Source organism: Mixophyes fleayi, chromosome 1 (genome assembly GCF_038048845.1).
Source record: "Mixophyes fleayi isolate aMixFle1 chromosome 1, aMixFle1.hap1, whole genome shotgun sequence".
Classification (NCBI taxonomy): Eukaryota; Metazoa; Chordata; class Amphibia; order Anura; family Limnodynastidae; genus Mixophyes; species Mixophyes fleayi.
Window position 1 is genome coordinate 76,635,115 of NC_134402.1, and position 27,734 is coordinate 76,662,848.

General features: G+C 39.2%; 2 protein-coding genes across 2 annotated transcripts in view; one reads left to right on the forward strand and one right to left on the reverse strand.

Annotated features, from left to right (window-relative positions):
* Positions 1 to 11,418, reverse strand: part of TRAPPC11 (trafficking protein particle complex subunit 11) — a 37,452-nt gene extending 26,034 nt beyond the window's left edge. The window contains exons 1-6 of the mRNA XM_075197166.1: positions 11,279 to 11,418; positions 8,905 to 9,128; positions 8,611 to 8,780; positions 6,122 to 6,192; positions 4,831 to 4,945; positions 3,100 to 3,199 (exon numbers count right to left, since the gene is read on the reverse strand). Of these exons, the coding sequence (XP_075053267.1) occupies positions 3,100 to 3,199; positions 4,831 to 4,945; positions 6,122 to 6,192; positions 8,611 to 8,780; positions 8,905 to 9,108 (660 nt within the window). The 5' untranslated portion in view covers positions 9,109 to 9,128; positions 11,279 to 11,418. The remainder of the gene's footprint in view (positions 1 to 3,099; positions 3,200 to 4,830; positions 4,946 to 6,121; positions 6,193 to 8,610; positions 8,781 to 8,904; positions 9,129 to 11,278) is intronic.
* A 284-nt stretch (positions 11,419 to 11,702) lies between these two features.
* On the forward strand, positions 11,703 to 19,428 carry RWDD4 (RWD domain containing 4). The gene is made up of 7 exons (XM_075197181.1): positions 11,703 to 11,879; positions 13,091 to 13,171; positions 13,442 to 13,551; positions 13,624 to 13,774; positions 16,438 to 16,555; positions 17,731 to 17,949; positions 19,219 to 19,428. Exons 1-6 carry the CDS (start codon positions 11,856 to 11,858, stop codon positions 17,790 to 17,792), a joined length of 546 nt encoding a protein of 181 aa, XP_075053282.1. The 5' UTR covers positions 11,703 to 11,855; the 3' UTR covers positions 17,793 to 17,949; positions 19,219 to 19,428.
* The last annotated feature ends 8,306 nt before the right edge of the window (positions 19,429 to 27,734 follow it).

The window sequence follows — 27,734 nt, forward strand, 5'->3', positions numbered from 1 at the left end:
TCGCGCAGCCCAAGACGCACCTGTGGAACTGGTAGAATGGGTAACAATACGATCTGGCACATGTCAGTTAGCATTGATATAAGCCTGCTTAATAGTCGACGTAAGCAATCTAGCAATAGATTGCTTGGAGGCCAGCCAACCTCGTTTTGAGAAGTCAAATAAAATAAAACAAAGAATCTGTGCGGGGAATCTATGATGTCCTATGAACATAGATTCGGAAAGCTCTGACCACATCCAGAAATTCCATAGAGCCTGTTCTAGACGCTTGTGGATCCTCCGTGAACACCGGAACCACAATTTCTTGACTAACATGAAAGCCAGAAACTACTTTTGGCAGGAAAGTAGGAACTGTTCTAAGAACTGCCCTATCACTGTGAAACACAAGATATGGTTTGCGACATGATAGAGCCACCAGATCGGAAACTCTACGAGCTGAGGCAATAGCTAATAGAAAGGTCACTTTCCATGTTAAGAACCATAACTCAGCAGTTTGTAACGGTTCAAAGGGAGGTTCCTGAAGAAGATTAAGGACCAGATTAAAATCCCAGGGTGCAGTGGGCGGAACATATGGAGGTTGGATATGCAGGACTCCCTGTAGGAAAGTCCTGACGTCCAGTATGTCTGCCAGGCGGCGGTGAAAAACCACTGACTGAAAGAGTGTAATCGGCGCTATTAGGGATCCCAGGGAAAGGCCCCCTTCCAGGCCATCCTGGAGAAAAGCAAGAAACGGAACGAAGCCATGTGGCTTGTTTGGTTCTCACACCATTTAATGTAGGTAAGCCAGATGCGGTGGTAAATACGAGCAGAGACTGGTTTTCTATTCACGAGTAGGGTGTCCACTATGGACTTCCAAAGGTTGGCTTCAACAGTCATGGCGCTAAATTTATCTGAGGCAAGTCCTGATGTTGGAATGGTCCCTGTAGCAGAAGGTCTTTTCGATGAGGTAACCGAAGACCTGGAGCTACCACCATCAACAGGATTTCCGGATACCAGACCCTCCGCGGCCAAGCTGAAGCCACCAGTATGACTGGCAGCCTGCCCTGCTTGACTCTCCGAAGGACGTGGGGATTCATGGAAATGGGAGAAAACAGGTATCTTAACTTGAGGTCCCAGGGCATTGTCATTACATCGACAGCCACTGCCAGTTGTGACGAGACGCCACTAGGTCTCGGTCCGGGGTCCGCCAACGAACGACCAGAGACTGAAAGACCTCCAGATGAAGAAACCATCCGCCCCCCCCCCCCCGACAGAATTGCATGCCGGCTTAGATAGTCTGCTTCCCAATTCTGGATGCCTGAAATAAAGACTGCGGAAATGGATGGAACGTGGTTTTCGGCCCAGGTCAAGATCTGAGTCGCCACCTATATTGCTCTTGCACTCCTGGTGCCCCCCCTCGTGCAGGTAAGCCGAGGCAGCCTTGATTAGTAAATCGTCCAGGTAGGGCACTATTTGCACACCTCTGGAATGAAGATAGGCTGCCATCACCGCCATTATTTTTGTAAACACCCTTGGTGCTGTTGCAAGGCCGAATGGGAGAGCATTGAACTGGTAGTGAGAAGGTCTCACTGAGAATCTGAGAAGAGCCTGATGTGCCTTCCAAATGAAAACGTGGAGGTAGGCGTCTTTGATGTCTATCGATGCCATGAACTATTTGCTTCTAGTTCGTTTGATAACTGACCTGAGGGATTCCATCAGAAATCTGACCTCCTGCAGGTGAAGGTTCAACTGTTTTAGGTTCAAGATATGGCGGAAGGAGCCACCCGGCTTTCGGACCAAAAAGAGGTTGGAGTAGAACCCGTCTCTTTTGGTATTCCGAAACTTCCCGGATGACTTCTGTGAAAAGAAGAGAGGCAACACAGAGAAGCATTGCCTGTCTTCTTTGTGGGTCGTGGGGCAAGCTGGTTGCGAAAAACAGTCAGAGGGGCTGGGCCCAATAGGTCTATTATGTAACCTCTCAACATGATTCCGCAAATCCACCTCTGCAGGAAATAAAATACAAAATAAAATTAAATAAAACATATTAAGCAAAAACTTTACTACCTAGCTAAGTGAACCCAACTCCCTTGGGCACTCAACTAAAACTGAAGAGGCTACAGGGGGGGTGCAGAGGGGAGGGGTTTGTCAGCAGCATACATTAACAGAGTTAACTAGTTAAGTGCTAAACTCCACTCCCCCTCACACAACCCCCATGGTAGCAGTATCCCCCAGACAGGATGAAATAGAAAGTAATCATACATAGACCATAATCCTGAACAAGAACAAAACAAAACATTTATATAGAATTTCAACTCATTCTCTCATGTAGATGTCACTGACATAAGTTACAAGAAGATAAAGATACCCCCAACCAAATTTTGTGTTGCCTCAGCTTATCCATTTGATTTGTTTTTTAAAAAGCCTCATTGATAAACACAACCCTGGATCCTAAAGCTTCTGATGCCTTCTCACTTCTAACACAGTTTCAGGTCAAGCCATTTGGAAATAATCAATAAACAACAAGACCAGAGACACATTGCACTGATCCATCGAGGTCTTGCCAAATGAAGAGCCTGTAAAGGAAACATTGTTGCTCAACTTTCAGGTCGAATGATGATTGATAGAGGGGTAATAAAAAAATTTCAAACTAGTTTTCTGTAAAAATAAGATCACATCCAATGCAAAAGTAACTAATTCAGATCGTAGACTCCTATAAGGCATCATCATATCCAAATGGTAAAGTGGTCGGTCAACTTTCTCAAATTAAATTACCAAACTCATGAAGTAAGTGGCCAAGTTCATTGGCACACTCAAGACATCAATGTTACGAAATGTTTACAATAGTGACAACCCAAATTAACATTTCATCTTTAACTGAAATATTAAAAAACATCCACAAAAGACAAGTTACCCAGCACGTAATACCCAACGAGTTCTCAAGCCGGTAAATCTCTTAGCCACAAGTGTATTGCTGGCATAAACTTGCTTTATGAAAATATGAAATAAACCATTGTTTCCCCATAGCTGTACAGACAGTGGACAGACAATGGATGTTTACTGTAATAGGAGTTAACTCAATAAACAAGCTTTAGTGGTGGTAATGCAGAAAGAATATCACTGTACCTGATGAGTGGTTTTATTTAAGAACTCCTTGTGAGCCTTTATCCTTCTGATTTCAGTATAGTAATAGGTCTGTGCGTGTTCATAAAATGCATTTTCTAACCTAATTGAGATAGAGAATGATAGAAAATTAGTGCAAATTATTTCACCAGAAAATATAAAATAAAAATAAAAGTAAAAAACCAACACAAATAATAGAAAGTTTGACGCATTGTGGACATGCATCTAGCAAATTGTAGCTCACATATAAGCACAAAATATCATGTTCACAAAGTGTGCAGCGTCACAGTTTTTAGACCTTTTTGTCAGATGTTGCTATGGTATACTGAAATAAAATTATAATCATTTCATAAGTGTCAAAGGCTTTTATCGACAATCACATTAAGTTTTGAGTCAATATTTGCAGTGTTGGCCTTTCATTTTGAAGACCTCTACAATTTGCCCTGGCATGCTGTCAATCAACTTCATAATCAATGCTTGGAGTCATAATTTGGCCATGGACCCAAAATTTTGATGTTTTGATCCCCGAGCCACTTAGTTATCACTTTTGCCTTATGGCAAGGTGCTCCATCAAGCTGGAATAGGCATTGTTCGTTACCAAACTGTTATTGGATGGTTGGGAGAAGTTGCTCTTGGAGGATGTTTTGGTACCATTCTTTATTCATGGCAAAATTGTGAGTGAGCCCACTTCCTTGGCTGAGAAGCAACCCCACACGAGTGGTCTCAGGATGCTTACTGTTGGCATTAGACAGGACTGATAGTAGTGCTCTCCTTTCCTTCTCCGGACAAGCGTTTTTCCAGATGTCCCAAACAATCTGAAACGGAATTCATCAGAGAAAATGACTTTACCCCAGTCCTCAGCAGTCCAATCCATGTACCTTTTGCACAATATCAGTCTGTCTCTGATGGTTTTTCTGGAGAGAAGTGGCTTCTTTGCTGGCCTTCTTGACACCAGGTCATCCTCCAAAAGTCTTTGCCTCACTGTGCATGCAAATGCACTCACACCTCCCTGCTGCCATCCCTGAGCAAGCTCTGACTGGTGGTGCCCCGATCCTGCAGCTGAATCAATTTTAGGAGGCGGTCCTGGCGCTTGCTGGACGTTCTTGGGCGCCCTGAAGCCTTCTTCACAACTATTTAACCTCTTTCTTTGAAGTTCTTGATGATCCAATAAATTGTTGATTTAGGTGCAATCTTACTAGCAGCAATATCCTTGCCTGTGAAGCCTTTTGTGAAAAGCAATGATGACTGCATGCGTTTCCTTGCAGGTAACCATGGTTAACAGGGGAAGAACAATGATTTCAAGCACCACTCTCCTTTTAAAGCTTCCATTCTGTTATTCTAACTCAATCAGCATGACAGAGTGATCTCCAGCCTTGTCCTCGTCAACACTCTCACCTGTGCTAACGAGAGAATCACTGACCTGATGTCAGCTGGTCCTTTTGTGGCAGGGCTGAAATGCAGTGGAAATGTTGTTTTTTTGGATAAAGTTCATTGTCATGGCAAAGAGGGACTTTGAAATTAATTGCAATTCATCTGATCACTCTTCATGACATTCTGAAGTATATGGAAATTGCTATCATAAAAAATGAGGCAGCAGACTTTGTAAAAAATAATATTTGTGGTATTCTCAAAACTTTTGACCATGACTGTACTAGTAGTCTAACAAGGTACAGTGGGAAGACCCATATACATGTGCAAGGATAATTCTTACAACAGCTTTAAAGCACTACACACCTAATTATGTAGCCAACCAGGTGATCAGTGTGTGGCAGCACAAACAAAGATTTGCCAGAAAGGTCACAGGCATTGCACAGGGCAGCGGCCCTTTCTGAAGCAATCAGATCTTCACCTGGGAATGAAAAATAAGGATATATTTATAAAACACATATAGATTTCCTTCTATCTCTATGGTCAAATGTAAATGAAGGCAACTCCACATAACAAAAGCAATGTGGGAATGTTCACTAAAAGAACGCCGTTGTGAAAACTTGGTAACCAAAAGATTGTCCTAGAAAAGAGTTCTATATTCCTTTTTGTTTTGTATGGCACACACTTTAGATTCTCATCATTAATACTACCACCTTCCATTTATAATGTGCCTTCATATTCCACAGCACTGTACAATCACATAGTGAAAATTGAACGTATAATGGTAAAACTGAAAGTGAGACAGTCCCATTTGCAAGAGCTTAATCTAAATGACATGTTTATAGTCCTGAGTCAATGCAGTGCTATGGCATCTTTCCTACATGGACATTACCTCTACGCTGAACATAACATTTTCCAAGAAGGCTGCATTATGGAAGTAATATAGTCTGCAGTCACAAGAAATGCAGCATATTTATAAAAAAGGGTTTATTTTCACTTTCTACAAGGCTCATTCACAGATATGTGCTGGGCAAACGAGTGAAAAGGCAGGCACACTTTAGACGTACTTATGATATGCTTTTGATGCACTGTACTTATACCAATACAAACGATGAATAAATAATAACTAGGTTATGCCATGTTCTTTATTCCATGTTAAATGTAACATTCATATTTTGAAATGCAATGTGGGGCCCACATTTTGAATAAAGTTTCAAGGTGTTGTTTATTGGCTGTAAAGCACATTAACAGTGGGTAGGTGTGAACGAGCAGATCTTATTGCTAAGCACATTCATAAATAACAACCAAAGGGACATATTCAATTGTCCGGATTCCCCGCCGCATAAAAACTATTACCGTTATTATGGTAATAGTTAGCTGGATTTCAGCTCGCAGCTCAGGGAGCTGCGAGCTGAAACCCAGCGAGAAAACTACCGTAATAACGGCATTTCCGCCGACAATTGAATATGCCCCAAAGAGCGTTTCCTTCCAAGAGAAATAAACCGTAGATTACAATGGAACAGTTGAAAAATAAATGTTTTTCTTTACCAATATTCTAAATAAAACAAAATAACTGCTACATGAGGATATTCTTTATAAAGCAAGTAATGTTTTAGGATAATGTTTTTTCTTACAATAAACATATATATTTTAATACCTGGTGGTAAAGGTGTTTTCTTCTGAATTAAAACAACAGCAACCTTTGTGTTTCTCCCCTGCAAGCTCTGTCTAAGAAAGAGACATAGAATATTAACATGACACATTCACTCCGACATGTCAACAATAAGTGCATAAGGCTACAAGTGTATGGAAAATTATTAGTACATGTTACGTAAATAAAACAATCATTAAAGAACAGGAGAAATCCTCTTGCAATACAATTGTTTTCGTTCATATTAAAATAACATACATATGGAGAGAATTCATTGGAAGCACGAAGAACATCTGCCAAAAGAATGGAACTGTTCCAATAGATGAACACAATTTAAAGCTGGAGAGAGAAAACTAGAAAGGCAACATAAGAAAGCATTGCTTCATATGATTAGTAATGCATATGGTTGTAGTCCAAAATATTTGGGATAAAGTTTATTGTCATGGCAAAAGAATCGTGGAGACCAAATACTGTTGTTAATTGAATAGAAATAGCACTGACAAAGTTATTGACACCCTAGACTTAATATTTAGCAGCACAGTCTTTGGACAAAATAACTGCAATCAACCACTTTCAATATCTATGAATGAGCTTCCTGCACCTCTCTACAGGCAGTTAGGTCCTCTCTTCTAGTTCAAACTGCTGCAGTTCTCTCAGATGTGAAGGTTCATTCTCCCAACTGCTGTTTCCAGATCTCTCCTCAGGTGTTCTATGGAATACAGACCTGGGGATAAATGTATTAACTAGCAATTCTCGCAAACAGACGATATTCAGCGACTTTGCAGACATAATTTAAAACGGCAATGTTTTTAAAGGCAAATTTGTCTTTAAACACATTGCCGCTTTAAATTATGCCAGCAAAGTCGTCGAATATTGGCGATTTGCTAAAATCGCTAGTTAATACATTTACCCCCTGGACTCTTCAGAGAAATCCATCGTCTATGTCTTGACCATTCCTGCTTTTATAATTGTCTTTGGGGTCACTGTCCTACTGGAGGACAGTTGACCTTCAACGGAGACTAATTTTTCATGATAGTGAGTTCAACATTGACATGGACAACATGGGCAAATAATTTTGTCCATGAAAAGATTTAAAGTTCCAACTTGGTAAATGTTATTGCCTTTAGTGTTTTATTCCACGACCAACCAAGAAATACATCAGTGGATACAAAAATAATTTTAAATTTCTACTATTTTCTGGAAAAAATGGTGCATTATTAGGAAAAACTGCAAAGGTATCAACATTTTAGCCACAGCTGTACATGTTGCAGTTTGTGCATTTGATGCAGAAAAACAAAATTAAAAACACACAACAAACAAAAGAGCTGATCCAGTTCAACAGGACATGAAATGTGTGCCCCATTATTTACTCCTGGTTGTTCACATTAGGGAAATCTATTGTTCTCTTGTCATTTCAGACATAAAGAGGATGTTTGCAGTGTCCTCTTCTTGTTCATAGATTTACAAATATTATTTGACAAGTTCACACTATTGTTTCATATGTATCTGTGAAAGGTACAAAGAACCGCTTACTATAAAGCTACTTGTAATTTAGGTTCAGTGGCCCTTTATGGAGTTCAAAGAAATTTACAGGTCAAGTTGACAACCCATCTAAAAAAAAAAAATTTTTTACCAAGCCACCTGCACAGCAAACAGGACTTCTCTGCAGCAAGACCAAGGGGTATCTTTACTAAACTGCGGGTTTTAAAAAGTGGAGATGTTGCCTATAGCAACCAATCAGATTCTAGTTATCATTTATTTAGTTCATTCTACAAAACGACAGCTAGAATCTTATTGGTTGCCTATGGCAACATCTCCACTTTTTCAAACCCGCAGTTTAGTAAATCTAGCCCTAAGTGCATTCCAGTCCAATTAGCAGAGGTAAGTGGAACAGCTTTAGCTCTACTGTAGAGCTATGGGCTGACTTAGGCCACCAACACAGAGAGTTGTAACGCTAGCTGGATTTCAGCTTCAGGTATTTGCTGCACGGAAGGGGCTTGTTTTATTGACAAGGGATTGGCCAAAAATGGATTACTAATTTAAATAAATGAGTTGGCTCATTTCGGTCATCGATATTTTATTGACAACAGCGCTCATAGAGCACATTAGTACTAGTGTAACAGGAACTTCATGCCAACACTGCCTGTTGTGTGCAGGTAAATATACTGTGTAAGCATCAGGTTCCATGGCTCTGAACCTAAAACAGTTCATCCATAAGATGTCTGACTATTAGATGTTCAAGCTGAATTGATACATCTCAGTTTAACTGCAAGTCACTAGCAGATTCATTAGTAAAATCTTTAATACACATTTATTTTTCTACCAGAAGACAGTGGAAAGGTTTACAACAATTACTTGCAAGTCATCTTTTTATCAACTAATATACATTTTAAGTTAAAACATTCCCTTTTAACTTCTTCCCTGTCCAAAAGGGGATCACCTACAGCTTCTCTTTCTGACACCATACATTCCAGATTGTTTTGCATTGTCTTTACCTCACAATCTCCACCCTGGTTGCACATTCTGACTGCTTCTCTTTCCACTGAGCTTCATCCCAGTCAAGTTCATAAAACACCACAACCAGAGCAGGCACCAGATTAAGTTGTTTGTTCATCCAGCCAGTCTTCAGGATTCCCTTGGGGATGTACCATTCATACGATGTTCTCTGAAGAGAATGGAGCAACGTAATAAAAAAACGGAGTCTATTATTACTGTATAACTATTTATAAAGTGCTCACATTTGTGAGGAAATGTATCAAGACAGCGATCTATTTCAAAATGGTTAATACCTTTGTTCTACATTTCGGATATTCATGGTCACCAGGTAGAACTTTAAATGAGATGGGTACACGGTCTGCTCTTCTGTTGGCACAAAATGCATCCCAAATGGCACGATGAACAGCGTTATACGTCACATCTAATCCAGTGAGGGTCACAAAGGCCATAGGTCGACAGCATAATTCCACAGGGAAATCCCACTGTGTGGGGCTCATTTTCAAATTTGGGTGACTACCTACAAAAGTTAAAAAAACAAAAAACAAAAACAAAATTAAGATACTAGAAAAATGTATGCGCAAAATAGGACACAAAGCAGAACTAAACACAGTTTTGCATATATATTAGAAATGTTTGTTTGTAAGATTGCTTCTATTAAGAAAAAATGTTGCACAACAGTCTATGGAGGGTCTCAGGGATGCTGTAAACAATACAAGCTATGAGCAGACACTTAGCCCGAGCTACAGATTTACTACTGGTACAATGTTAAACTACTGAAAACTGCCAAATAATCAGAACACTATGCAAATATGTTTGAAAACTACATACAATCTTGTTTGAATGATTTCCACTGTCTTTCCAATGGGTACACTAGTTATTGGTTTTCCATCTGCACTATGAAACCATTGCACTTCCTGAAGTGACAACAATTCACAGCAAAATGATTGTTACGCAACACAGTTCTCCTCTATTCTGTAATAGCAGCCTACATTAATATCAAATTATATTAGTTCTTTTCAGTTCCAAGGGCTAGATTTACTAAATTGCGGGTTTGAAAAAGTGGGGATGTTGCCTATAGCAACCAATCAGATTCTAGCTGTCATTTTGTAGAAGGTACTAAATAAATGAAAGCTAGAATCTGATTGGTTGCTATAGGCAACATCCCCACTTTTTCAAACCCGCAGCTTAGTAAATCTAGCCCCAAGTCATATTTATCAAGCATTTCTTCCTGGAGAAGAACAAGTGTCGACCCATCTATCCCTGCTGTGGTCTATTTGTACAACTTTTATTTAAAAAAAAAAAAAAACAACAACAAACAAAACAAACAAATATGCAGGTTAAGTTAATGTGATTTTCTGACTCCGCTTTTCCCAACATACCTCACATGGATAGTTTAAATGTGTACCTGTGGCTCTAGTGTTTATGAAAACCTGATCAAGGCTGAGGGTGTTGGCACAGATACTAAAGTAACAGATCCATGTGTAGCAGTTACAGGGGCACACTCACCTGAGACCACATCAGACTTCTACAATACGAAAAACAAATACAGAAGTGGAAGTTGCTCAATACGAAAAGCAGCCTGCCAGATGGTTGACATTGCCTGTAATAGCTACTTTATATATTATCTCCCATTAAATTCATTACATTTTGGAGGTTTGAGAATAGTTCCTGGTGATTTTAACCATCTATTTCATGTATGAAAACCAATGTGTTAACTCTAAAATGATTTATTACCATGGCAGTTTAGGAACTTTGAAAGCTGTGGTTACTGAAGTACATTTTATGATCTCTGCTAGCATTTTCTAAAATACTACTTTGGAATTAGGCCTATTTGTTTAACCTGTCTGTCACTGAAAATGATTTCAAGTTTACAAGGCGAGAATGATTTCACATATCTGTGAGACTTTCTTTGTGTATTTTCTGTCAATGTATTATATGGGTACTCTGGATAATTTTACATAAAATACATCATTTTGTTGCCTGGCAAAGTATTGATGGGATTTTTTTGTTGTTTTTTTCTCATTTGAAATGATCTGTCTCTCTATATTGTATTTGTTAAAATAGATTGAACAGCATTCATTTCTTCAACAAATATTTATGTAACCTTTTGTTACAAAATAACCATTACAAAAACAGATATACCATGATAAAAGTTAAAACAACATAAAAATATTATGACAAAATAATAAATGACAAGCAAATGTAGCATTTTTTTTTCAGTACACGTTTCAATCACAAATTACAGTGGGACAGCAAGAGAGTTCACATAATTTATACAATAGTAGACCTGGTTGATAAAGCACCAGAGGTCTACTATTGTTGTATTATAAGGGTGTTCATTGCAAACTGGTGAGTTCCTTTAAAAGATCGGTCAGCAATACCAGAGACCACTTGGGAGGTAAACAATTTATATAGCATTACTATCATTATTTGCACACTGACAATGTAATTATATTTATATGAGAAGGCAAATCTAGACTACAGACATGTCAGCATTGTTAAAACCACACATGTTCTGCAAAAACGATTGACATTTGCTAAACTGACTTCGTTTTTAAATAAAACATAGTATATGGGATATTGTCATACATGCACTATGTGAGAGGAAGCACAGGCCAGTGGGGAGTGTACATTAAGTAAGTAGAATTTTATATGGGTTACTATTACCAGATACTACACATCCAAGACCCTGAGTGCCTGTCACATATCCTGGGTGCGGATCCTGCTCGGTGCTTGTCTCCAACACTTCCCCCGGATCCACAACACAGAATACTTATCAATGACACAGACACGACTGCTCTGTCAGCTGACACAGCCGCACGGCTCACTGGACTAGTCACCCGCTGCCATATTTACATTGGGCAACATCTATTTAGCTGCGACATTTTTCCATAATAGTTGATGCGTCCATGGTTGACAAACGGCTATATTTCTTATTACTATTGCTAGCTCCGTTAATGGTAAGATGTTACTTTATAATTACATTGTGTCTCTCCGCAGCATGGGGAATTTACCTGATTCATCACCTGATTGCTCCCTTAACAAAAATGGCCGCAATGAGTGTTGGCTCCAGCGTGATGACGTAGTCTCTGACGGCACGGCGCATGTGTGGTGCAACTTGCAGCAGGAGGGTGCAACTGGCTAGCAGTGCATGGGGAACACAGCTTTTCTTAGAGTCCCCTGATCTGGCACCCATGTGGTAGCAGCACTATTCTCTACACGTACCTGCCACCCTGCTGTCAGCATGGCTGCTAATGAGGACCAGGAGGTGAGTGTCGTTGTAGTGTTTCCAGTAAAATGCGCTAACCATGATACGCCGACCTGTAGTCATCAGCAACGTACTTGTGTTATATATATATATATATATATATATATATATATATATATATATATATATATATAGTGCCACATTTACCCCTTTATGTGTTAGTAATGCATAATAGAACAACTGCATTATGCATGTTATCACTTCAGTGTTGTACGTCTCCATCTTTATCCTGTAAATGCGGCACCGGGACGTTCTGTATATGGTTATAGAGGCTCCTGTTGCCACTGTGTAATCATGGGATAGATACACATACCGCCACTTATTTTACTACTTTCGTTGTACAACTATCACATTCCATTCACTTGCATTTTCCATACTGCCACTTCTAAATTGCTACCTCGACTACTTTGTGTAGAAATATATATAATCTTGGAAATGTAATTTTGCAAGAGGGCTTGTCTGCTCACTTGCTTCGAAGGATAGGAAATGGTTTTGGTTGTCTGCAAATAAATGGGGGTGGCACACCCACTAATTTTCTCATAAAATGAGAGCACCTAACTGCAGTTGGGTGTAGGCACCCAGAATTGTTCAGGAGGGGCATTTAAATCTACCTGTTTGTGTGCCACATATTTTACACCTGTTTTCTGGCACAGAAGCGTTGGTAAATGACCCACCCTTGTGTCTTGTTTACATTAAATAATATTCAGGTCAGGTTTCAGGATATTCTAGGCCATTTTGTAACACCCAAGGCTGTGTTGCTTCTGAAATTTTCATTAATTTTGTGGCAAGTTATTCACCCAAATATGCTCTCCATTCAGACTGGTATTTTAAAGAACAAATATATCAGCACTGGAACTGATCAAAAAAGATCAAACTGCCTAAAGAATATGACAGTTGTTACTGTAAATTATTAATTTTAAATTGTGTTAAAAGACTTCAGACATAACACCTTACTTGGCACTTGATTTGTACTATTAAATTAAAATATGCTCAGAAACTAGGGTCCCCGAGTCTCTATAATTACCAGTGCAAGCATGTTTTACTATATGTTATTGAAAAGTAGAGTAAAAGTAAACCAGTAGTCAGACATTGGAGCAGTAAGCTCCAAGGCCATGGGGCTACTGATGAAAAAGAGGTAAACAAGTCAACATCCTAAAAATATTATCATAAAGCAATATATGTACATGGTTTTTATTCTTTTTATTTTTCAGATGGAGCTAGAAGCTCTTCGGTCTATTTATGAAGGAGATGACTGTTTTAAAGAACTTGGGCCTTCAGGTTTCCAATATCGGGTAAAATAACTAAGTTCTCTGTAATTGTTATGGATAGCAAGACACATTGATCGTCTGAGTTTATTTTATGAATGTGAATTGAAGTCTACTTCTTCATTTAAGCAAAGCAGTTTTACAAGCCTACAGGATAAAAGACCCATATAGAACTGGTACATGTGCAGTTTATTTTACTTTATATCTGGGTTTCCTAGTTAAACATCTCTACATTATGCACAGTACAATGTAGATTACAAACCTGACTTTAATTTATTGTCCTTTAATATTTTATAGGTTGGTGATGTTGGGGACGCCAAGGCCTTTCTTGTTGAAATATCGTGGCCAGAAACTTACCCAGAAACCTCCCCAAAGATATCTATGAATGCATTTTTTAATAATCAAATGTAAGCATATATTTTACTACTTTCTAAAAAGATCTTTATTTTCCTATTTTATTTATTTTTCTCTTCGCCCAGTTCCCCAGGCATCAAGCAGAGCATTATAAACAAGTTACAAGAGCAAGTGGAGGCCAATCTTGGTACAGCTATGACGTACACCTTATTTGAGTATGCCAAAGACAGTAAGGAAGAGTTAATGGAAAAGCACCAACCATTCAGCAGCACTATGGTAAGTATATAACACATGACTTTTTTTTTATTTTGTTGGCAAAAGACAGTAGGACATGAGCTTAGATTAACAATTTATGTGTTGTGTACCCAGTCTGTAAAGAATATGTCTTATGAGATGATGTGAACATTTATAATCGGTGAGAATATTTCAAAATAAGTGATTATATTTGTTGGATTGTTTTGTAGTACTGATTTTCAGGAACCTTGTCTGATCAAACAGTATATTAAACACGTAATCTAAGGTTCTGAGTTTATTGTATGTCTATTTGAGCTGCAAAATATTATTAGTTAACCATCTTGCAGAGATGTATAGTTACATGGGGCCTCATTTTAGATTTGAGAGTAAAGGCATAAGAGGTGCAGATTTGCACCTAAACAAACTATGCTGTGGTTACAAATGCATTTATTTATTTATTTTGCATACAAGGAAAATACTATCTGCTACTCCATGTAGCACACAAATATTGGGCAGATAATATACAATTTCTTGTAAGAGTCTTCTAATCCATTTTTAAATTCTATTCGTGAATTTGCCATGACCTCCTCAAGTAGTAAGGAATCCCACAGTATAACCATCTTTATAGTAAAGAACCCATTCCGATTGCTTATTGAGAAACTACCTATCTTCCATCCACAATAGACTACTTGTCATGTCCATGGTTCTTGGTATGAAAATTTAGGCAAAGTTCTTTTTTTATTTTAAACATTCCATTCTCTTTGTGAATTCGGTTGCCTCACATAACCGGGTTATGGTGTAAGTAGTGGCTTGTACAACAGTATTGCTATGTTTGAATCCTATACATTTATCCCACTTTTTATATGTCTCGGGATTCCTCCGCAGCTTCTACTTGGCTTTCTTTGTTCTAGCATTTCTAAGTTTTTCATCTGTTTCCTCAATTCTAATCCACTTAATGTGTAAGTATAATAGTTATGAATAACTCTACATTTATCTACATTAAATTTCATCTAGTATTTCTTTCCCCAGTTTGGCAATTTGCTTAAATCTAGCTGTAGTAAGTCACTAGCCCGCACTGAGACATGGACTCCCCCCAAGCAGGTCCCATACTAGGCTACCTTGGGTTAGGTCACTTGGCTACCTGCATTTTTTTTTCTACCCTGTAAAATGTTTCTAATAAGCTTCTGAGCCGATTCTCTCCCCTCTGGCTAAAATTTGCCAGCTAGTCCCTGTTCTGCGGTAATAATGATACATAGCTTGGTGTCATCAGCAAATGTAAACAAAATACTTCTAGGCTGTCATTAATAAAAAAGATTGGAAAGGCCAGGGCCCAATACTGATGCCTGTGGTACATCCGTACTAGCTGTCTCCGCACTCCACAGAGTCTGTGTTGACCAAGGTTGTCAATGATTTGATCACGATTTGATCACTGCTAAAACCATAAAGACCATTTCTCTCTTCTAATTCTCCTGGATCTCTCTACTGCATTTGACACTGTTGACCACTCTCTTCTCATACAAATGCTACAATCCCTGGGTCTTTATGATCGTTTCCTATTATGGTTCTCATCCTTCTTACCTCTTTGTCTGTATTACTCAGTATTATTTTATTACTGTGTTCGTCCCCTCACTGAGCTGCGAGCTGAAAACCAGCGAGTAAATTACCGTATTTACGCGCAACATTACCGTATTAATTGTTATATTTTTCGAGCGCGGGTATTTCACCCGTCTCGCTCACAATTGAATACCCCCCTAAGTGATGCAAAATTCTACTTTTGTGGGCCTTTCCTTTTTAGGGGTTAAATGTCCAAAAATAGACTCTTTTGCAAATGTAACACATATGGGGGGGGATTCAATTGGCCACGTTACTGTAAAAAGTAACACGGCCTGCGCACTTTCACGCGGTAATAGTGCGCCCAAATACAGTTATTACGGTAATTTTAACGCTGGCTTTTTGCTGGCAGCTCCCTGAGCCGCCAGCAGAAAGCCAGGTTGATTTTACTGTAATAACGGTAATAGAGTTATCGTGGCACTAATATGGGGGAATTGAATTCCCCCCCCCCCCCCCCCACCCCTTTCATGCTGTCCTTAAGCATTTGTTATGTGCACTGTTAAGCGCTGTAGTAAATGCTCTGGTTAACAGATAGCCTGTTCTGCTGCTTCACAAATCCAATGTCATTGGGTTTGGACTTGGCAGTGCAAATTGCTTTTCATGCTACTCTGTATTTATTGGCCGTTGCCAAATATAGAAGGAGCTGCAAAATGGGTAAATGCTATATAAATTATTTTTTTTTTAAATTTATTTTTAAAATAATTTTTTTTAAAAAAATAGTCCACAAAATTTTACGCAGCCTTTGAGACCACAGACACATGACTTGCATACAAAACATAAAAAAATAAATAGCAGCAAACACAACTTTGAACACACAGAAAAACAATTCTTTCAGTGGTCTTGACGACTGGCCGGCTCTGTAGTGGTCCTTTAATTCTGGACAGTTGAGGGCACACCATCCTTGCAAATCCATTCACAATTTCAGCAGGTAGATTAATTTAGTGGATGCACTTCAACAAGAGAATAAGTTGCCTGACTAGATTGTCAATTAAGAAGACTAAAGCCGTAACGTCCACATGCTTTTCGTTATAATATAATTTTTGTTTAATGTACTCATCTAAAACTTTTTTTACATATATTTATTTTTGTCTCAGGCATTAATAGGAAATGACAACACCTTAGAACCATCAATGATAACTTCATCTGGTAAGAAAAAAGACAAGAAGGAGCAGTTGACAAAAGCACAAAAGAGAAAACTAGCAGACAAAACAGGTGAGTACTGCTACAGGCCGCTGGAAGTCACTTAAGATACCATGTGTATTCAGTTGTGTCAGTTTGTTTGTGACATACAGCCTGCAGGTATGCATTGTATAACAGTGAGCTATGCTTTTATATCTGGTAGTTTGGAGGGGTAATCCGCTATTTCTTTTGAAAAGCTTGGCCGCAGACTGGTATGACATGACAGAGTGTGTACTGTCCTCAGGAGAACAGAGACAAAACAGACCTGTAAAGGGTCTTGTGAGTACTAGCTGAGAGAAAGCTGAGCACATAGTTACATGGCGTCATCTGCAGAGGCAAATAAAATCCTGGGATGGATAAAAAAAAATGGGCATAATGCATGTTATGTAAACTTAGCACCTTGTATAAGTCACTAGTTAGACCATGTCTTGCATGTAGGGTACAGTTTTGAGCACAACACTGAAGGGCATACGTTAACTTGAAAGCGTTAATTTATAGACATCTTGGATACATTGTAACACATTAAATTTAGGTCACCTCTAAAGATCAACACAAAGATTTGCCTGAGAAACGTTTCATACCAAAGGCCATACAGAGGATAAGGTGTCCTTAATAGCGAATGGAAGAAAGACAGATTCACAGTAAACATAGGGAAGGGGTTCTTTGCGGTAAGGGTGATTAATTCCTTATTATAGACGATGGTGGAAGCAAATTTACCAACAGCGTTTTAAAAAATGCATTTGTTGCCTTTAGTTACAACAAACTACCTGTAGCCATAATAAGTAGAAGATGTTTTGGGGAGTTTACCTCTTTGCCATTTTTATGGTCAGGATGTAATGTTATGTTTTGATTTGCCACTTGCACACGAGTTTGCTTATGAGAGGTTGAACTTTTGTTTTTTGTTTTTTTTTTTACCCCAGCCTAACAAACAACAAACTATGTAGTTAAGAGAAAGTGTCCATCTATTGCGTGTTGCTGTTTCTATGATTACTAGGGAACAAAACAATTTTGTTGAGATTACATGACTACCAGTAGCAAGAATTAGCACCATCCTTTTATTAACACTCACTGTAGCTAATTGAAACATACATAGGTGCACTCAAGATTTCTCCATATTAGCTTATCTGAAGGTTATCGGAGTACAACACAAGACAAAGATAATATCTTAAGGAACACAAAAATAATGTATTTATTTTTTACGTTTCTAGATCACAAGGGTGAACTACCGCGTGGTTGGAACTGGGTCGATGTTATTAAGGTAACGTCTTAAAAGCCTAATTGTATTTTATAAAGTGGAATTTTTTTATTTTAGTTTTAACTTTGTATTCTAACAATTATTTTTGTGTTTTCCAACATTTTGTTTTTCCTTTTTATGTATGATGTCATTTCATGGTGGGGATCTGTGGCTGATTACGTTTTTCCAGCATGTAAGTATGAAGTCATTTAGAAGATCATTGTTTTCTGTCTAGTTTAAATGGTAAAAGATGAGATTTATAGCTGCAGACATGACAGGTTGATTTTACATGTTGAAGTATAAAAAAGCCCCGATAATAAAGCTGTAACACTAAAGTAGCGCTAAGAACTTGTGAAAAATATTATTACAGCAGTGCAATTGTCTCAACTTTTTTTTGTTTTTGTACTGGGGTGTATTTTAAAATAATGTTGCAGAATTTAGACAATGCTTAATCAATAGAATTAAGTTGTCAGGTGTTTGCATGATTATGTAGTTTGCAATGATGTAAGCAGGTAAGGGCATAAGAATAGCCTTGGCAGCCCATGTGACTTCAGTTGGTCCTTGAAGCATAAGAAACATTTCACCCAAAACTTCGAGTTTATTGATTGATTTGACGGCACTGCAGTGGTGGGTATTGTTTTGAAATGCAGTAGATCTCTGTAGGTATGAATAAAACTTTTATCACGAGAAATTAAAGGAGCTTTGCTAAGGGTAACGGCTACTGCTTACATTTTGGTGTCTTGTATGTAAGATTATACTAACTTAATAATATTATAATTTATTCTATATGCCCGGAATTTTCCATATCCAATTTAGAAAATCATAACCATATCCAATTATGGTTATGATTTATTGGGGTATTTACTGTATAGAGATTGGGTTTATAAAGGGCTAAATCTGAGTCAGGAGCAGAGTCGGACTGCAATAGAATGTCTCCAGGGGGTAAATGTATGAAACTGCGTGTTTTGCAAGTCCCCGAATATTGGTGACTTTACAGGGGAAATTTAAAGCAGCAATGGCTTTTAAAGGCAGGTTTGTCGCAAAGGTCTGTGGAGAAATCACCCCACCACCTCCTTGCTACATGGGAGGTAAATCAAAAAGTGGGAGGTGTCTGAAACTAGACGACCCTTTTTAAAGGCTAAATTCACACACAACTAAGTTTATTTTAGATGTAAATAGGTGACCTAACATTAAACCGTTTTACTTTATTCGCTCTTGTTGGACTCTGCTGGGCCGCTAGATGTGTCAGAGGACCGGCTCAACCCACCGAGCACCAATATGTAAAACTTTGTAATTTTGGTCCCCTAATTTCACCCAAAACTAAAAAAAAAATTGTCTTTGGGGGAGATGGCCTTTTAGATTTGGTTACTTTACATCCATGTACTATTTTATTCTCTGCTTTAGTGTACTGCAAGTTTATATATTAAGATTGCCTTATCTGTATTGATATTTCTTGTTTTAGCTCGCTAAAACTGGTGGCTCCAACGACGACGAATAAAAAGCAAGTGGAATCTTTTAATAAGTCATACAATTGCAGTTCATCTACTAGACTTTTCTTTTTTCCTTTCTTATTTTACTGCGATTAATTTATTAATGACGCCACATTTTTATAAGAAAGGCCCTTTTTATGTAGGCTTCCTGTTTAATAAAGTGCTGTGTTGTTGTAAATTGATTTTGGTTTGGTATTTTTGCTATCAAGTGTATTGTGTGATTGTGAACAAACATAGGATATCTTGTGAAAACATCCTATGAAACACCTTGTTGGAGCACATGGCCTGACCTGCTGGATGCAGTTAGGTTTCTGACACCAAAATGTCTCTGTACAGTTTTATTCGAAGTAAAATGTTTTACTAAACTTCTTATGAACAGTGTACCTCACTTTTAGTAATTTTAACCCTTGTAATATTCTGGTAAAACTTTTCTTTTGCTTGCACAAGCCCTGAAGGTTATTTTGGGCATAATCTTCTCTGTGTAGCAGCATTGTCGTGGTCCCTCCCCCTTAGCTGGTGCCTGCTATATATTCAAAGCCTACAAACTTTTAAAAGCCTGAAGTAATGGGGAACAATTCAGCCTAAAGGTGACACCTGAGTGGATAGGTGCTGAGACCAACCAATCATTATTCACCTTTTCTATTCGTCTTCTTTTGATGCCGTTTGAATTTTTTCTTCAGCTTCAGACATCAAGCCTTCCCCGCAGCTCTCTTTCTGTAAAATACACCTATAGCCTTATTAAAGTAACAGGGGTTACAACGGAGGAGCCACCGTGGAAATATGGAAAGTGAGATGGTTAGTACTAAATTGGGAAGGTATGTGCACCAATGTAGTAATGTCCTTTTAAGCATTTAACACAGTGATGGACAGGAAGCCCTAGCGTGTTATAGCTTGTAACACTTGTTAAAATGCCTGCTGGTATGTTATTACAGATACTTGTCTTCCTCTTTGATGAAATGTATTGTTAACTTATTACTAAGATTGGGTAATCTGCGGCCCTTTTGATTGTTAGAGGGCCGCCCATGAGGCACCTGAAGTGTATCAGGTTGCCTATCACTGATTTATCACGTTTTATTTTTGTTTTAAAAGTTTTACTTATTTTCTCCTTGGCCATTCTGATTTTATGTAGTGTTTGTCTTGCACACATTTGAATTAAAACATCCAAAACAAAAGCTATGTACAAACTGTTTTTTCATGTAATCTTTACTGATCGCAACTGTGTAACTGAACTTGCTCTACAACACTTCACTTTGAAGCTTTATGGAGATAAGTGGAGGAGCTGTGTTATTACCATTATAACTACTTTCTTTATACAGTCTCCCTGCTTGCAGGTATGAATTTACAAGCTTGCAAAACATAATTACTGAAGAGTTCTATTACATCCAGCTAATCTCCGTGTCTTTTTTGACGGCAAATGGTATCCCTAGCTCACTTATTGCTGAATGTTACAATATTTACCGTTGTTATCCCTACCTCAGGCGGTTGTCATTTATATCAGAGAGGGTTTCCCAAGGCGTAATAAATGTGAACTATGTAAGAAACAATGACAGAGAAGTTTATATGAAAGGACTTTATAAAACACAAAAGTATTTAAATAATAGTCACTGTTAGGTCTCAATCAACAGGAAACCTTATGTAAACAGAGTAAATCGATTTCACATATACAATGGACATATAAGTAAATATTGCAGTAAAGTCCTTTTAAAGTTCATAGTATGCAAATAAAGCAAATTCTTATAGAACTGCTGTAAACATGCAGTCCTTTGAGTCCACAGGAGTGGTAGGTATAAAGTGTTGCTTCGCATAGATGGTATAGATAGTCAGTATTGTGGTAGTATCTTTCACCTATAAGAAGGTAGTAACTGTTCTACTTATAAGAAAGTCTGGTAGACCGATTCCAGTGTTCAAAATTATGGTAGCAAGGTGCTCTCCTGGTATATTTCCAGTATGTGAGCAGTAATTACAGAGTCTGTGTGGACTAAAACTTAAATTTAAAAAACTCACACTGCGCTTAATATTAACGCTCTGAAAGTCTTCTATTTCTTTTTCTTCCTGTTGTCATGTGTGGGGCATTTAAAAAGCCTGTCGACTCAAAGAGATAAGGCAGCCAGATAGCATCTTAATAAGCTGTAAGTTGAGTGCCAATAAATCAAATTTCCGCCCTGTCTCAAAAGTATCCTCTAACCTTGTCTATATCTTGCATTCCTCCTTGGATACTTTTATGCACATGTAAAATTGACACCCTTATATAGTTCAATGCAACATTCCCTTATCTGCTGCTTTTCCTAGAGTCCTGTCCCATGTACCTTTTTAGTATTTTAGATAGAGACCAAGAACAACAACTGACTCTGCCTGGCATCTATGCACTCACATACAGGTAACGGTCAAAAAATGTAAACATGTAAACATGTTTGCAAGTTCAGTGGTGCAGAGAGCGCAGGCAGTGAGCTACCGGCCAGTGTAGGAAAGTTACTGACAGGAAAGTTGTCTTCCAGGAGGGCAAAGCCTTCATCAACAGAACATGTCTGGATGTCTAAAGGTTTGATGAGCGTGATACTGACGGTTATTGACTTTTAAGTCGCCAAATCTGAACCCAGTCTAGCATTTATGGGATATTCTAAGAGTGGTTTCCACTACCATCAACCAGGTGTGATTTAAGTGACTTTTCTGTGAAAGCCACATCTTCATCATCTATTTATATAGTGCCACCTATTCTGCAGCACTGTACTGAGAATATTTGTCACTCACATCAGTCGCTGCCCCATTGGAACTTAGTCTAAATTCCCTAACACAGACACGGGTCAATTATGTATGTTTTGGAGTGTGTTATGAAACTCATGCAAACACTGGAAGAACATACAACTCACAATCCCAGAAGAAGTGCTAACCACTAAGCCACCATGGTGTGGCATACTCTGGCTTGACTTCGATGTCAGTTGTGACACACTAACATAAAAACGTTGTGCTTTGGAACCACAGTGATTGCATCGGAGAATCTTTATTGCAAACAATAGATACGTTCATGCAAGACAGCAACACTTTGACCAACATTGCTGTCTGATTGGATCATATAGCCCACTAAGTGGGCTATATGATCTACCACTAAATGGTAGGCTAATTGAATGCTATTAAATTGACCTTCGTCTCTGTGTGTATATGTATGTATGTGTATATTAAGGAACTTTAGACTGTAAGCTCAAATGGGACAAGGACTGATGTGAGTGAGTTCTCTGTACAGCGCTGTGGAATTAGCCCCATTGTCATTTGGATTGTGAGCAGGGCCCTCTGACCTCCCTCCCTCCCTGTCTGTCTGTATTACCTAGTATTGTTTTATAACTGTGTTTGTACCCAATTGTAAAGCGTTACAAAATGTGCTGGCACTATATAAATAAGTGATTGTTGTGTAGCAGCACAGTACATAGCATTGCTGTGTCACATCATTGAGGTGAAGGGTTTGTATGTGTGGAGTTTGTATGTTCTCCACATGCTTGTATGAGTTTCCTCTTGGTGCTCCTGTTTCCTCCCACAGTTCAAAATCATATTGTGTAAATCACTATGTGTCAATATATACATAAGTGGGAGAATTGTGTGCACAGTATCTATTGGGATAAGTTCCCCTGCCAATGTCAAGGAATCTCCTGTATATTGTTTGTACTAGAGCACCAGACTGTCTTTTGTTTTTATGAATTATTACATATTCTCTCTATGGCATTATATAATATGATTGGACAAACAATAATATAGGCTGTGCTGACCGCTATGTATATGTGTATTTGTACTATGGAATTTTTGGTAACGACCTTCTCTTCCTGTATGTTTTCTGGCGACCATAGTCTACTTCATCCCTACCATGTCACCAGGCGAAGCAGGAGTCAGGATGTTCTCATTTATATTTGGAACCCAGGCCATATTTGCTAGCTATAGTTTGAACATCATGAAACCTATTTTTATTATATGCCAATAAATTATGGAATAAATTATTCCTGTTATAGAACTCAACTTTAATTGGATTTGTATGCTTTCTGAAAATAACTTGTGTGATATATTATATATTTATAAACCACTGACATCTGCAGTAGAGTGAGTATTACATACAGGACGTTATAACAGCGATAGAAATGAGGAGTGGGAACAAATAGATTGATAGGGTTTTGTAAATCAAGTGTGGATGAGAAGAGGTGTTCAGAGAGAGAGAGAGAGAGAGAAGGAGGTCATATGTAGATTAGAGGTTCTATTTGGGGCAGGCCCGGCGCTCCCATTAGGCATGGTTAGGCACTTGCCTAGGGCGCCGGGCTCTGGAGGGCGCCACAGAATGGTAAATGACTTTAAAACTGTGCGGTGACCGCTGACCATACCTGTCACGGCCGCCGCACAGCATTCAGATGCACGGGGAGGGGGGGTGGGCTCTGGGAGAGGCTATTGGTCACCACCGCCGCCTCTCTGCTCCGTCTCCTCCCCTCCACTCACAGTGAGTGGCGCCCATTTTGTAAAAATGCCTAGTGCGCCATGGAACCTAGCACCGGCCCTGATTTGGGGAAGTATCTGGAGACTCGGGAAGAGATGTAAGGAGGTGTGAGATTGCTGTTGGCTGTGTAGATTAAGACTTTAAGCTATGTTCTGTTAAAATTTCTAGTCTTAATCTACAAAGACTAACAGAGTTGTAGCACATAAAGAAACTTTTTAGATGCAGAACACTTGGGACCTGAGTCATTAAGGAGAGCAAAGCATAAAAAAGGAATAACTTTGCACCTGGGCAAAACCATCCTCTGCAGTGATAGACCACAGGTGAGTGTTGCAATAGAATAGTCAGGACATGATTAGGGCATGCACCTATATTTTAGTCCTACCATGTGTAAGAAAATATCAAATGCAAGAGATATTTATAAGGCAAAGTTAGCAGACAATTGTTGCTGAGTGAAACGTAGTCTGTTCTCGCTCTGGAATAGAGACAGACTGGGCAGCATCCTACAGAGAGATCTGAGACCAAGCAGAGTCTGAGGGCTGCAGGGACAGCTTAGAAAGACGGTGAAGGGGTAAGTGACAGGACCTGAGAGCCTGGTGCATGACAGGAAGATGCCAAACAGAGGCCCAAGAAGTCTTTTGACAACCCCTGTGTAGGTTGGATGTAGTTTTCTGGATATGCTGCTATTTTCTATATGTAGACACACTCGCACCATCATGCTGTAAATCATATTCCATTCTGGGTTCATCTGTAAACAGTGTAGGTTTTACAACATTCTTGTTTAGCTACCCATTGTTTCCACTGACCGATCCAGCAGAACTATAATGTAAAGTGAACAAGGTGATCTTGTTCTAATTGTTTTACAGTAGCCCTGAAGCAGGTTTCTACTAGGGGACCAGACTGTGGCAGAGGACATAAGCAGCTACAGCTATCCATCACATGTAAAAGATCTATGCATTATGAATATAACAATAATGTAGTTATTACCATTTATAATACACCAGCATACTCAGCAGCTCTTTACAATTGGGAACAAACAGTATTAAATCAAGAGTATGAAAAAGCAAAGGGTTAAGAGGGATTTATTATTGGCTCGTTCTCACCATTGCATTCTAAAATTTTAAATCCACTGAATAAACTTTCAGAATGGACCATGAGCTATTTTATGTCTAAAATATACAAAATATTGATATATATGCCATGCATGAAAAGCTCATGGGAATTTTATTTTATTTTTTTTACAAATGCAACACTAAAACACATCTAAAGCGAGTGTTAAGTAAATGTTTTTACCCATTTTTCAGCACATGTGTGAACGAGTCCTAAAAGTTGTATTTTTTTTTTTTGTTTTTTTTATTTTGGTGGTAGAGTCCCTTTTAAGAAAAGGAAGTTTTTATTAAAAAAAAAAAAAGTATTCAAATCGTACTATGTATCTACCAGATTATGTAAAATTATTCCTGACGTCTTTTGTAGAAGCTGGAGAACGTGTCCATCTCATGGTCTCTTTATACATATTTGGTGGTTTTGCCCAAATTATCTAGCTACTGGTCTGCTAGATCACAAGATCCATAAGGACAAACTCAGATATACAGGTAGGTGAGAGAGGATTTAAGTTGGATCCTTTTGCGAATGATTTCCCGGCTGTCATTGCTAACCCCATTGTATCACTCCCTAACAAATTTCCAGAGATTTGGAAATCTTTCTAATTTTAAGATTAACTGCACGAAATCAGTCTTGCTCAACATATCAACCCCTCCAAGGATAACGCATGTGCACAGCTCTTCCACTGTAAGTTGAGGATAATTTTCTACATATTAACAAAATGCACACAAAGATCTAAGATTGGCACAATATAAACTTTTCCTGGCTAGGGAGGCTCAGCATTATAAAAATGAATATTTTCTCGGGAATTCTATATCTCATACATACTCTCACTGTACATATTCCCAGTAAATAATTCACCAACCTACACAGAGCAATACAAGATTTTGTGTGGGCTGGTAGAAAACCACATTTTAAATATGATTGTAACAGATTCTGGATACTATATTACTAATCTTGATTAGCGCTGGCTTACCTGAGGTGCGGAGTCTAACGATCTCCCCGGTGTTCACCAAGAACCGCCGCAAGGCGGGGTGGGCTTCGCTGCCAGGAGTCGCAGGTCGCGGTCCCTAGGTTCGCCTCAAGATGTAGTACAGCGGAGTGAAGCGGTGGTAGCGGAGTCAACGAGCCGGTTCGGTACACAGGAATGGAGTCAGGCAGAATCAGAAGGCAACTCGGAGTCAACAAGCCAGGTTCGGTACACGGGTCACAAGAATAGGAGAATGGTCAGCAAGCCGGGTCGGTACACAGGGAATAGAGAGCCAGGGAAGTCAAACAGGCAGAGATCAGCACACAGGAGACACAGGAACAGGAAGACACTGCAATCCACGAAGAGCAGGAGCCAGGAACAGGTAAGTGTTGCTCTGACACTCAGCGAGTGTCAGAGTGAGGTTTTTATACAGAAGGGGATTCAAAATCCCCGCCTCTAGGTTGTGGTCATGTGACCGCCTCCGGGTGCGGTCACATGGTCCTGAATGCGGAAGTGCGGCTGGACGGAGCGGCGGGGATAAGGTAAGTCCGTAACAGTACCCCCTGCCATAAAGGTGGACTCCGAACACCTAATAGGGTTTCAAAGGAAATTTTTTATGGAAGGATTTAAGTAGACGGGGAGCATGTAGGTCAATGGCTCTTACCCATGAGCGCTCCTCAGGGCCGTAACCCTTCCAATCCACCAAGAACTGTATGGCACCTTGAACTTTACGAGAATCTAGGATAGTTTTAATCTCGTATTCAACTTGATCCCGATCCACAGCAGGAGGAGGAGTTCTGGATGAGGTGGAGAATCTGTTGGTTACCATCGGTTTTAACAAGGAGACATGGAAGACATTGGGTATGCGTAAGGAGGGAGGCAGACTCAATCTAAAGGCTACGGGATTAATAATCTCAGATATAGCAAATGGGCCAATAAACTTGGGAGCAAATTTTTTACTGGGAACCTTTAAACGAATGTTCTGGGTGGATAGCCATACCCTGTCACCAACTGCAAAACTTGGAGTCATTCTTCTCCTTTTATCGTAGAATTTTTTGGAACGAGTAGTAGCTTGTTTTAAGTTTGTCTTGGTTTGTTCCCAAATATCAGAGAAGTTACGAACCAGAGAGTCCACTGCTGGAACTTCAGAAGATGAGACTTGAGAGAAGGTGGGTAGTCTAGGATGGCAGCCATACAGAACAAAAAAGGGGGAGTTAGAGATGGCCTCATGAAAATGGTTGTTATGGGCGAACTCGGCCCAAGGGAGAAGGTCCACCCAGTTGTCTTGGTTACTAGAGATAAATATTCTTAGAAACTTCTCTAATTCTTGGTTGGTTCTCTCAGTAGCCCCATTGGACTGGGGATGATATGCGGAAGAGAAGTCAAGCTTAATCCCGGATTTATTGCAAAAAGACCGCCAAAATTTTGATATGAATTGTGATCCCCTATCGGAGACAATATGTTGAGGACAGCCATGGAGGCGAAATATTTCTTTAATAAAAATATCGGCTAAGGAGGAGGAAGAAGGAAGGCCTTTGAGAGCAATAAAGTGAGCTGTTTTAGAGAAGCGATCCGTGACCACAAGCACTACAGTACAGGATTTGGAAGGGGGAAGGTCCGTGATAAAATCCATGGAGATCTGTGACCAAGGGTAATCAGGAATGGGTAATGGGAGCAAGCATCCATAAGGCTTCTTCCTAGAGGTCTTGTGTTGAGCACATTTGGAACAAGCAGCAACAAATTTCTTCACATCCTCCAGCAAGGAAGGCCACCAGTAGCTTCGGGACAATAAGTCCCAGGTCTTGCGAATGCCGGCATGCCCAGAGAAGAGTGAGTGATGAGCCCAGTGAAGGAGCCGGGTGCGTAGATGTGGCAAGATGAATGTTTTGCCTGGAGGGCAGCCCTTTTTCAGGTGTGTAGCTGCCAATACTTGACATGGATTTACAATGAATTTC

What these genes read in the sequence shown, in the direction of transcription:
- RWDD4 (XM_075197181.1), top strand. Translation starts at nt 11,856, where the DNA reads ATGGCTGCTAATGAGGACCAGGAG. An exon ending in CTTCAGGTTTCCAATATCGG is followed by an intron (nt 13,172 to 13,441) that starts GTAAAATAACTA and finishes AATATTTTATAG; the next exon opens with GTTGGTGATGTTGGGGACGC. An exon ending in AAAACTAGCAGACAAAACAG is followed by an intron (nt 16,556 to 17,730) that starts GTGAGTACTGCT and finishes TTACGTTTCTAG; the next exon opens with ATCACAAGGGTGAACTACCG.